This window comes from Heterodontus francisci, chromosome 2 (assembly GCF_036365525.1).
Source record: "Heterodontus francisci isolate sHetFra1 chromosome 2, sHetFra1.hap1, whole genome shotgun sequence".
NCBI classification, from domain to species: Eukaryota; Metazoa; Chordata; class Chondrichthyes; order Heterodontiformes; family Heterodontidae; genus Heterodontus; species Heterodontus francisci.
The window spans coordinates 153,678,527-153,691,484 of record NC_090372.1 but is presented as its reverse complement, the minus strand read 5'-3'; the positions used below and the strand labels follow the sequence as shown (position 1 = coordinate 153,691,484).

The 12,958-nt window shown below is 42.2% G+C and overlaps 1 protein-coding gene across 3 annotated transcripts in view; it reads right to left on the bottom strand.

The window, feature by feature from the left end:
* The window catches only part of dync1li1 (dynein, cytoplasmic 1, light intermediate chain 1), an 84,288-nt gene that overhangs the window by 33,897 nt on the left and 37,433 nt on the right, over positions 1–12,958 (bottom strand). For all 3 annotated transcript variants that reach the window (XM_068012106.1, XM_068012097.1, XM_068012116.1), the window contains exons 10-12: positions 4,913–4,957; positions 3,778–3,898; positions 1,960–2,070 (exon numbers count right to left, since the gene is read on the bottom strand). In XM_068012106.1, the coding sequence (XP_067868207.1) occupies positions 1,960–2,070; positions 3,778–3,898; positions 4,913–4,957 (277 nt within the window). The remainder of the gene's footprint in view (positions 1–1,959; positions 2,071–3,777; positions 3,899–4,912; positions 4,958–12,958) is intronic.

Below are 12,958 nucleotides of genomic sequence, written 5' to 3'. Positions count from 1 at the left end.
ATTTTCTAAAATACTGTAGGATTGGATTCATAATATTTGGTGTTGTGTTTATTCGCACGGGAAAGTTTTTCATTATAGCTGGTAAACCTATTGACAAAGCTGTTATTTTGTGAAATTGTGCACCTGCATCGCTAAGAACCAAGAACTTTTCCATTTTCCACTCCTGCCAGACTTTAAAAAAGTTGTATACCAAAGGTAGGCACTTTATTGTGTGTTTGAGTGCCCAAATCTTTAGAACCTGCAATGATAGACATTTGTGTGAGAAATGACATGGGTTAACTATGTTAAGGGAGAGGGACCGCAGAGGGACTTGTATCCCAAGTCTAAATGGAATTCTAACCTTAGTGCCAAAGCTGAAAAATAAGACAGTAACTGGTTGCTTATGTTCCAGAAAGCCAGTTGGTGAAGGATAGTACCGGAGCCAATCTTTACTCAGCCTAGCATTTATTTAGAGTGAAACAAGTATATTCCTCCTAACTCAACCAGACCACAGTTTCAGTAAGTGTCTCTGCTCAAGCTAAACCTCAATTGATGCCCTCCTTAAACAACTGATACACAAATAACACTCGTTATGTCTGGCAATAGTTGGCTAAGTCAGTTGGGTGTCAGAAATGCTTTCATTTGCAGCTCTTGGACAAAGGGAAAATGGGAAACATACTGGGGAAACGGGGTGGATGTGACACAGTGAAGATTTTCCTGGAGACAAGGGCATCAAAAGTGGAGGTTCATCAAACAGTTGCAGAAGTAATATGGGAAATGAAGGGCCAAAGGCTGAGTAGTTGAGAGTTTGAAAGTACAGTTCCAAGTAACTTGGGATTTTTTTTTTCTCCAAGGGGTGTTGTAAGAGCATAGGATGTGCTGATAATGAGAGTTGCAAGGAGCTGACAAGAGATGACCTCGTCAAAGATTGCAACCTGGGAGAAGAGACTGTGGGAGATGTCAAGGTTGAGTGTGTGGTCAGGATAGCATATACAAATGGTGACACATTTAGGCAGCACAGGAGGTCAGTGAATAACCTAACTTTAGCAGGCTTTCTTCATCATTGAATGTATTTCAACCTTCATATTGAACATGGCATAGGTTGATGAACCAACTGAACGAAAATCAGAATAAATACCTATTTCAGGACAATATATAATGTGGGTTAACTATATCGGGGGAAATAGGAGGCTGCACCCAGGGAGCACAGGAGGGACTATAAAGATCGGGGTGGGGGAAAAAGATTGGAAAGGCCAATTTGGTGGGATATCATGGCTTGGGGAGGGGGTGGGGGGTGGTGGCAGGGGAACAATGAGATGAGAGAAGGCAAGCAGTGCTGGAAAGGCAGTTACCTGCTAGATCCAGCAGACCTCACCTTCCTTCAGCTGCTGTGTTAAACTCAGCCAGCCAGCATGAAGTTTATAATGAAGGTAAAGTCTGAGGCACTCAGCTTCATTAAAATATTTAAAAGAGTAACCTGCATCCTGGGAGCAGGTTGATTGCCTGGCTTTCCCCCCACCACCAACCCCCCTCCCCCAGGTCTCCATTAAAACCAGAAGGTGGCGAGTTTGAGGTGGGCTGGGCTCAAATTTTAAACATCTCACTCAACCCAAACCCATTTGTTTTTTGGATTAAAACACTCCATTCCAAATCAGTGAAGTCACTGTTGTGGGAGTATTGAGAGAAACTCAAATGGAGGAACACTTTAATATATCAATCACCTAAACTTTCCTATTCCTTTAATGTGAATATTAACATTCTAACAAGTTTTTATTGCATGTAACTAATTTACAATCCCAGTTGGATGGTAATCTCTTCCTAACACATTTGTTACAAAAAAACTTTTAAAAAGTTACTGCAAAAGGTTCAGGTCTAAGTCAATCAAGAGTTGAAATATGATTCAAAATACTTTGCAATTGCTATTACAATATATAAAGCCCAGTAATTAAGCATTCTTTAAAGAGAAAATCAACTGCTTACCACCCTTCTTTGCAGAACCTTGTAAATTACTACCACCTCCTCCAGGAGAGCCAGTCTTTTTGCTGAGAAGACTGTTGAAGAAATTTGCCAAAACACCTTCACTTGCAGCTCCTGGAAATGCAAAATACAAAAAGGGCATCATGTATTTTTACAGAATAAAATTGCAATGACTTAAGTTCATTTCGAGCACTTTGTTATACTCACAATCATAAGTTATACTGAATCAGAATTGCACAGATTAGCCCAAAGTGTCAAATTGACTTCAGTGGAATGAGGGTTTTTACCAGATAGTGATAAACTGAAGTTAAAGTTCTTCAATTTCAAGAACTGCCCCATTGTTCTTTTATAAACCTGAGATTCCAGTTGATCTCCCATTATAGAGTCATGAATAGTACGTGATGTGGTCATTCAGCCCATCAAGTCTGTGCCAGCTCTAAGAAATCCAGAAAACCCTTTCCTTCTTCATATGCCTGCAACTATTTCTCCTTCAAGTATTTATCCAATTCCCTTATAACTTCCACTCGCACTCCATACATTTTCTCCCATTTTTGTTTTCTACTTTTATTTGTCTGACTCCCACCCTGTCTTTATACAAGTCTAGCCTTTCTGCATGTGTTGTACTTTTGCTGTATGCCTCAAGTGCTACTTTAAAAATGACTCAATTTGAATCTCTTACTTTATACAGCTTGCAGGTTGGAGGTGGGTGCAGTTTGATAGCTGGGAGGGGGCAGGCTGTCTGAGATGGGTTGGGACATTTGCTAATTCATGAAAATATCACCAGGGCATAGCAAGTCATGTTGTTTTTCTTTAAAAAAAAACTGTTCCTGGGATGTGGTCATCGCTGGCAAGGTCAGCATTTATTGCCCATCCCTAATTGCCCTTGCAAAGGTGGTGGTGAGCTACCTTCTTGAACCATTGCAGTCCCTGTGGCGTAGGTACACCCATAGTGCTGTTAGGGAGGGAGTTCCAGGATTTTGACCCAGCAGCAAGCAGTAAAGGAATGGCGATATATTTGAGTCAGGATGGTATGCAACTTGGAGGGGAACTTGTAGGTGATGGTGTTCCCACACTTCTGCTGCCCTTGGTCTTCTAGGTTGTGGGTTTGGAAGGTGCTGTCCAAAGACCATTGGCGAGTTGCAAAATTTTAGGCTGATTCTGTGATTGGAGCAAAGTTGGAAGGCATCAGTGATTGAGAGGGAGCCTGTCAATATGGGGTTCCCAGGAAACCAGGTGAGAAAATTTGCAGTCAGAGTGGGTAAAGTGTGAAGCAACACAAGGCCAGGGAATGCAGCATGGAAGCTGGGAATGAAATAAGTTCCAGGTGGCCCACCTCCACTTTCATGAGGCAGCAGGACAGACATAAAAATGGCTTTGCCAGTGTCACCCACTTCCAAAGAACCGCACTTCAAAAGTACTTAATTGGCTGTGAAATGCTATGGGATGTCCCAAGGATGCGAAAGATGCTAATAAATATGCAAGGGTTCTTTGCTGATTGCTGGTGTGCATTGGTGAGAGATATTGATTGTTAAACATACAAGTGCCCCAGATCTCAATTTCCTCCTTAGCTATTTCAGCACAGGATATGTGTTACCTATTTTTTCATATTTATTGCATTTACATTTGCCTAACTTAAATTTCATCTACCAATTTTCTGCCCACTTATATAATTTGTCCAACTCATTTGGACCCCAGAAAAATGACACTTTGATTGAGGATGAGATAGATTTGCAGGTATTGTATTTAAAACAAGTAGTTATACATTCTGGATGGTGCAAAGGATTAGAAGTATTAAAGGGGTTTAAAATCACTCTTAAGTACCTTTTATATTGGGATCAATCTTTTTGTTTCCTGCTGGAATAGGAGTTACATTAACAACATTGGCACTTCCAGACCGGCTTGGTGTTCTTGGAGAACCTCCAGCAACTCTTGTTGAGGAATCCTAAACAAAAATAAGATGAGCAATCAGTATCTACAACAAACCACAGAAATGAAAGAGCTGTGGCTTATATGTTCCTATGGAGTTTTACACTACTTCTGGACACGAAGTATTTTAAAAGTTTCTCCCCTTTCCTGAAGATGGTGACTCTTTGGCAATGTCAAGTTGCATAAGCACTAGTTGTCCTCTGGCACCCCAACCCAATAGTCATTTGCTTTATTGTTGGAATGTTTCTTAACCATAGCGGGACATTAGAGCTAAGCCCAATCCAGCCATCACTTACATCCACACATATTCAGTATTCAGGACTGATAATAGTGTGTAATTTTCCTCTCCCTAATCCAGGAGCAGTATGACCAGTTATAGCAATCCCTACTGTTGACCTGGTGGACATCATCTAACCACATACAGAATGGGAACCAAACCAGGGATGTTCTTGGTATGGGCAGCTCAATCACCAACTAGATTAATTCACTGAACCATAAGCAGAACCCTAGACATATTGACTTAACAATTGGACAAAGCTCTGTTTTGAATTCAAACCTGACAAGTTAATTACATGACAAGAATGGCTCATTTATTTGTGAAGTTAGTACTTTTACTGAAATACAAGAGGCTGTTTGTGTAGTTTCCAAGTTCTTATTTTACTTTCTATTTTCAGCAGCAAACATTAAAAGGAAGTTTTTATACAATTTCAAAGAAAAACATATTTTCCTCGTCTTTGCTAGCAACCAACTTCAGTGATCAAAATAGGTCTTATCTAGCTTACAATTTTGAATTGCATTTAGAACTAGAGAGCAAGATCCAACTAATGAACAACGTTTTGATCTTCACATTTCCCATTTGGCTAACTTCTGTATGGGGAGGGGGCAGAGTCTTTAATTATTTACATATGTTGCTTGCAAGTAAACTGCAATCTCGTGATAAATGGAGGATATAGTGTGGGGAAGAGGAACTTTATTACATGAATGTCAGAGGATAAACAATAACGTATCTAATGTGAAGACATATACTTACTAGTGGTCTTCCTGTAGAAAGAGGTGGCTGTTTTGCTAGGAAAGACTGCAAAGTAAAACGAGATACACATTATCATTACAGTAGGAGTTCACAAATAGTGTTTCTCTACTTAGTCATACAGTTGTACAGCACAGAAACAGGCCCTTCGGCCCATCGTATCTGTGCCGCTCATCAAGCGCCTATCTATTCTAATCCCATTTTCCAACACTAGGCCCGTAGCCTTGTATGCTGTGGCGTTTCAAGTGCATATCTAAATACTTCTTAAACGTTGTGAGGGTTCCTGCCTCTACCACCCCTTCAGGTAGTGCGTTCCAGATTCCAACCACCAGCTGGGTGAAAAATGTTTTCCTCAAATCCCCTCTAAACCTCCTGCCCCTTACCTTAAATCTATGCCCCCTGGTTATTGACACCTGCGCTAAGGGAAAAAGTTTCTTCCTATCTATCCTTTCAATGCCCCTCATAATTTTGTATACCTCAATCAGGTCCCCCCTCAGTCTTCTCTGCTCTAAGGAAAACACTAGTCTCTCTTCATAGCTGAAATGCTCCAGCCCAGGCAACATCCTGGTGAATCTCCTCTGCACCCTCTCCAGTGCAATCACATCCTTCCTATAGTGTGGTGACCAGAACTGTACACATACTCCAGCTGTGGCCTAACTAGCGTTCTATACAGCTCCATCATAACCTCCCTGCTCTTATATTCTATGCCTCGGTTAATAAAGGCAAGTATCCCATATGCCTTCCCAACCACCTTATCTACCTGTGCTGCTGTCTTGAGTGATCTTTGGACAAGTACACCAAGGTCCCTCTGACCCTCTGTACTTCCTAGGGTCCTACCATCCATTGCATATTCCCTTGCCTTGTTAGTCCTCCCAAAATGCATCACCTCACACTTCTCAGGATTAAAGTCCATTTGCCACTGCTCTGCCCATCTTACCAGCCGATCTATATCCTCCTCACCATTTATGACACCACCAATTTTCGTGTCATCTGCAAACTTATTGATCATATCTCCTAAATCATTAACGTACCCTACAAACAGCAAGGGTCCCAGCACCGATCCCTGTGGTACACCACTGGTCACAGGCTTCCACTCACAAAAACAACCCTTGACCATCACCCGCTGCTTTCTTCTACGAAGCCAATTTTGGATTCAATTTGCCAAATTGCCCTGGATCCCATGGGCTCTTACCTTCTTTACCAATCTCCCATGCAGGACCTTATCAAAAGCCTTACTGAAGTCCGTAGACTACATCAACTGTCTCACCCTCATCTGAGACTGAGCGAGACCAGCACAGTTTAAAAGAGAAGCGGCGGCAGGAAGGATCGAGACTGAGCGAGACCAGCACAGTTTAAAAGAGCAGCGGCGGCAGGAAGGATCGAGACTGAGCGAGACCAGCACAGGCAGCGGAGAGGGAATATGAACAACTTGGGGCTAAATTAAAAGGCAGAACCAAAAAGGTAATACTCTCAGGATTACTGCCTGAGCCATGGGCTAATTGACACAGGGTCAATAAGATTAAAGAGGTAAATGCGTGGCTCAAAGATTGGTGTGGAAGGAATGGGTTCAAATTCTTGGGACATAGGTACCAATACTGGGGAAGGAGGGAGCTGTTCCGATGGGATGAGCACCACCTGAATCATGCTGGGACCAGAGTCCTGGCGAATCGCATAACTAGGGCTGTAGATAAGGCTTTAAACTAAATAGTGGGGGCGGGAGGTTGGGGGAGGGTTCAGTTGCATGGAAAATTAGGAAGTCAAAGCTAAAGGAGAAGTTAAGAGTTCAGGGCAGTGATGAGGCAGATTGTTACCAGAATATAAACGGTAGGGACAGAACATGTGAACATCATATTGTACCAAGGGATCGTACAAGAGTAGGGAAATTTGATAATAGAACAAACTTAAAGGCTTTGTATCTGAATGCACGAAGCATTTGGAATAAAATTAATGAGTTAACAGCGCAAATAGAAACGAATGGGTATGATTTAGTGGCGATTACTGAGACGTGGTTGCAGAGAAACCAGGTTTGGGAATTGAATATCCAAGGGTACTCAGTATTTCGGAAGTATAGGCAGGAAGGAAAAGGAGGTGGTGCAGCTTTGTTAGTAAATGAAGAGATTAGTGCTGTAGTGAGAAATTATATGGCACTGGAGATCAAGACATAGAATCAGTCTGGGTAGAAACAAGAAATAGCAAGGGAAAGATGACACCTGTGGGAGTAATCTATAGGTCCCAAACAGTAGTTCCGCAGTGGGGCACATTATAAACCAGGAAATACTGGGGGCTTGTAAGAAAGGTATGGCTATAATCATGGGTGTTTTTAATATGCATATAGACTGGATTAATCATATTACAAGGGGACCCTTGAAGGAGAATTCACTGAATGTATTAGAGATTGTTTTTTGGAGCAATATGTTGTGGAACCAACCAGGGAGCCGGCTATTCTAGATTTGGTGTTGTGTAATGAGGTGGTATTAATTAATGATCCTCTAGGGAAGAGTGATCAGAGCATGCTAGAATTTCAAAGTCAGTTTGAGGGCGAGAAACTCGTGTCCCACACTAGCGTTCTGGAGTTAAACAAAGGTAATTACATAAGCCGTGAGGACAGATTTGTCCCTAGTGGACTGGGCAGGAAGACTAAAAGGTAGGACAGTTGGTGAGCAGTGGCAGATGTTTAAGGAGATATTCAAATCCTCCCAACTAAAATATATTCCAGAGAGGAAGAAAAATTCTAAGGGGGGAAAAAACATCCATGGCTAAACAAGGAAGTTAAGGATAACAAAGACAAAAACTAAGGCATACCATGGCAGGCTGGAAGATTGGGAAACTTTTAAAGATCAACAAAGGGTTACTAAAAAGTAATAAAAACAGCAAAGGTAAATTATGAAAGAAAACTAGCACAAAATATATAAACAGATAACAAAAGCTTCTATAAGTATATAAAAGGGAAGAGAGTAGGTAAAGTGAACGTTGGTCCCTTGGAGGATGAGACTGCTGAGTTAATGGTGGGAAACACAGAAATGGCAGAGACACTAAATCAGTATTTTGCTTCAGTTTTCACGGTGGATGACACTAGTACCATCCTAATAGTAACAAGTAATGCAGAGGTTATAGGAAGGGAGGAACTTAGAACAAACACCACCACTAGGAAAAAAGTACTGAGCAAACTATTGGGATTGAAGGCAGACAAGTCCCCAGGGCTTGATGGCCTACATCCTAGGGTCTTAAAGGAAGTGGCAGCGGAGATAGTGAATCCATTGGTTATAATATTCCAAAACTTCCTGGATGCAGGAAAGGTTCCAGTGGATTGGAAAAATGCTAACATAACACCCTTATTCAAAAAAGGAGGAAGGCAGAAAGTAGGAAAATATAGACTAGCTCGTTTAACATGTCATTGGGAAATTGTTAGAATCCATTATTAAGGAAGTAATAATACATTTAGAAAGTCAAAACGCAATCCAGAGTCAGCATGGTTTTATGAAGGGTAAATCGTATTTGAATAATTTGCTAGAATTCTTCGAAGATGTAACAAATAAAGTGGATAACGGGGATCCCCTAGATGTAGTCTATCTGGACTTCCAGAAGGCATTTGATAAAGTGCCGCACAAAAGGTTAATACACAAGGTAAGATCACATGGGGTTAGGGGCAATTTATTAGCTTGGATAGAGGATTGGCTAACCAACAGAAAACAGAGAGTTGGGATAAATGGGTCTTTATCTGGTTGGCAAGATGTAACTAGTGGGGTGCCACAGGATGCAGTCCTTGGGCCCCAACTATTTACAATCTATACTAATGACTTGGATGCAGGGATAGAAAGTACTATAGCCAGATTTTCAGATTACACTAAAATGGGTGGGATAGTAAGTTGCAATAAATAAATGAGAAATTTACAAATGGATATGGATACGTTAGGTGAATGGGCCAAAATTTGGCAGATGGAGTTTAACTTGGATAAGTGTGAGGTTATCCATTTTGGTCGGAAGAATAGAAAGGCAAATTATCTAAATGGAAAGAAACTTCAGAGTGCTTCAGTGCAGAGGGATCTGGGTGTCCTTGTGCATGAATCGCAGAAAACTAGTGTGCAGGGCAGCAGGTAATAAGGAAAGCAAATGGAATTTTGGCATTTATTGCCAAAGGAATAGAGTATAAAAGTAGGGAAGTGTTGCATTGGAGGCAGTTTAGATGAGGTTCACTAGATTGATTCCAGAGGTGAGGTGAGATCTAATTGAGGTATACAAGATGATTAATGGGATTGACTCGGTAGACGTAGAGAGGATGTTTTCTCTGGTGGGGCAATCAAGAACAAGAGGTCATAGTTTTAGGATAAGGGGTAGCAGATTTAAAACAGAGATGAGGAGAAATTACTTCTCTAAAAGGGTAGCGAGTCTGTGGAATTCACTACCCCAGAGCGCAGTGGATGCCGGGACATTGAGTAAATTTGAGGAGATAGACAGATTTTTAATTGGTAAAGGGTTGAAGGGTCATGGAGAACGGGCAGGAAAGTGGAGTTGAGGCAGAGATGAGATCAGCCATGATCGTATTGAATGGCGGAGCAGGCTCGAGGGGCTGAATTGCCTATTCCTGCTCCTAGTTCTTATCTACACATTTAGTCACCTCCTCGAAAAATTCAATCAAGTTTGTTAGACACGATCTCCCCCTGACAAAGCCATGCTGACTATCCCTGATTAATCCCTGCCTCTCCAAGTGTAGATTAATGCTGTCCCTCAGAATTTTTTTTCCAATAGTTTCCCTACCACTGATGTTAGACTCACTGGCCTGTAATTACCTGGTTTATCCCTGCTACCCTTCTTGAACAATGGTACCACATTTGCTGTCCTCTGGTACCTCTCCTGTGGCCAGAGAGGATTTGAAAATTTGTGTCAGAGTTCCTGCTATCTCCTCCCTTGCCTCACATAACAGCCTAGGATACATCTCATCTGGGCCTGGGGATTTATTCACTTTTAAGCCCGCTAAAACAGCTACTTGCCACAACAAGGTCAGAAATATTTTTGGGGGATGAAATCTGCAGGACGATCTCCCATCCCTGAAATTTCTCATAAAAAATGGAAGCAGTAAACCAAATGTTACAGCAAAAAAGTAACAACTTAATAAATCATAAAATTTACATGCATTGCTGCAATTAAACATCTTAAAAAATAATCCTACTCATGGTATTATAGACACAAACAGGCCATTCAGCCCAATCGGTAAATGGCAGTGTTCACGCTCCACACAAGCCTCTTCCTATCTTACATCATCTCACCCCATCAACATACCCTTCTATTCCTTTCTCCCTTTTAGTTTTAATTCATTCATGGGACGTGGGCATTGCTGGCAAGTCCAGCACTTATTGCCCAACCCTACTTGAGAAGCTGGTGGTGACTTGCCTTCTTGAACCTTTGCAGTCCATGTGATGAAGGTACTGGCAAGGTCTTGTTAGGTAGAGAGCGCCCCATCGACAGTGAAGGAATGGCGATTATATTTCCACATCAGGATCGTGTATCGCTTGGAGGGGAACTTGCAGGTGCTGGTGTTTCCATATGCCCACTATCTGTATTCTTCCAAGCAGCAGAGGTGACAGCTTTGAAGGGTACCATCGAAAAAGCCTTGGCGAATTGTTGCAGTGCTTCTTGTAGATAGTACACACAGTAGCCACGATACACAGGTGGTAGAGGAGGGGGTGCCAAACAGGTTGTTTTGTCCTGATGGTGTCGAGCTTTGAGTGTTGGCGTTTACTCATCCAGGCAAGTGGAAGTATACTTTCACACTCCTCCTGCCTTGTGCCTAGTAGATTGTAGACAGGCTTTGGGGAGTTAGGAGATGAGTTACTCGCCGCAGAATACCCAGTCCCTGACATACTCTTGCAGCCACAGTATTTATGTGGCTGGTCCAGTTACGTTTCTGGTCAATGGTGAGGGATTTGGTGATAGTAATGCTGTTGAATATCATGGGGAGGTGTTTAGACTCTGGTGTAAGAGATGGACAGAGCCTGGAACTCACATGCCACAAATGTTATTTGCTATTTATCAACCCAAATCTGGATGTTGTCCAGGTCTTGCTGCATGCAGGCATGGACTGCTTCATTATCTGAGGAATTGCAAATGGAACTGAACACTGTGCATGTGTTTATCCATCTTCCTAACACTCTACCCCATTTATACTCATTTTCCAATGTGTTGCACCACAATGTAGATCACAGGCCTGAACCAATTTCACTTACATGGCACATTACTAATCTCACTTGTGCTTGAGGAGAGGCTCCGATGACTTTGAGATGCACATCAATGTTTGTTGTCTGCTTTTCTGTATTCACTATGTTACTTGATTTGTCACATGTATATTGTTCCCCATTGCACCTGCTGCTACAGAAAAGTATCAAAATGCAGAAAGTGCAATATGGGTACAAAAATGAAGCATTTTTGCCTCTAACGTATCATGGTATTGGCTTCTTTCTGGATTAAAACCCAGTTTACACAGAAAATACTTCAATATGAATGCCTCAGAATCTAGGCATTGTGACTGAAGTGCTTCACTTGGTTGTAACAACAGTAGAAATGCAGCAGAGTGACACTTCCACCAGCCATCACTGATTACATCACACTATGTTCTAACCAGTAAGCTGAAATATAGCAATGGGCGTTTTCTGTTCAACTGCTGGGCTCGCTACAAATGGCTTAGATACTCTGGGACTTGGAAATCAGCACTCATCTAAGGAGTGGTCTGAGATACAGCTCACATCCCATGAATGCATAATAAAAATACAGTAGATCATACTTGTGACTACTTGCTGTACAGGCTTTTACATAACCCTAAAAACTCCATTTAAGACCACTTTACTCAATCTAGGGCCTTTCAGTATCAGAGGCAACTATAATAAAACAGAGGCAGAGATTTTTAAACAATAAGGAACTAACCAAAGACTCGATGATTTCAGTGCTAAAGTCTGAGTTCAAATACAGCCTAGAAAGTTTCCTCTCTGCCAACTGGAAAAGTCCAGCATGACATCATTTTTAAAAATTCTTTGATGGGATGTGGGTGTCACTGGCTAGACCAATATTTATTGCCCATCCCTAATTGCCCTCAAGATGGTGGTGACCTACTTTCTTAAACTGTTGTAGTCCATGTGGTGTAGGTACATCCACAGTGTCGTTAGGGAGGGAGTTCCAGGATTTTGACCCAGTGACAGTCAATGAAAGGCAATACATTTCTAAGTAAGGATGGTGCGTGACGTGGAGGGGAACTTGCAGGTGGTGCTGTTCTCAAGCAACTGCTTCCCTTGTTCTTCTAGGTGGAAGAGGTCGAGGGTTTGGAAGGTGCTGTCGAAGGAGTCTTGGCAAGTTGCTGCAGTGCATCTTGTAGATGGTACACACTGCTGCCATCATGCTTCAGTGGTGGAGGGAGTGAATATTTAAGGTGGTGGATAGGGTGCCGATCAAGTGGGCTACTTTGTCCTGGGTGGTATTGAGCTTCTTGAGTTTTGTTGGAGCTGCACCCATCCAGGCAAGTGGAGAGTATTCCATCACACTACTGACTTCTGCCTTGTAGATGGTGGACAGGCATTGGGGAGACAGGAGGTGAATTACTTGCTGCACAATTCCCAGCTGCTGACCCGCTCTTGTAACCACAGCATTTATGTTCTAGTCCAGTTCAGTTTTTGGTCAATGGTGACCCCCCCAGGATGTTGATAGTTGGGATTCAGTGATGGTAATGCCATTGAATGTCATGGGGAGATATGTAGATTCCCCCTTGTTTGAGATGGTCACTGCCTGGCACTAGTGTGGCGCGAATGTTACTTGCCATTTATCAGCCCAAGCCTGGATGCTATCCAGATCGTACTGCATATGGACACGGGCTGCTTCAGTATCTGAGGAATTGTGTATGGTGTTGAACACTGTGCAATCATCAGTGAACATCCTCACTTCTGACCTCATGATGGAGGGAAGGTCATTGATTAAACAGCTGAAGATGGTTGGGCCTAGGAATCTACCTTAAGGAACTCCTGCAGTGATGTCCTGGGACTGAGATGATTGATCTCCAACAAGGAGAGG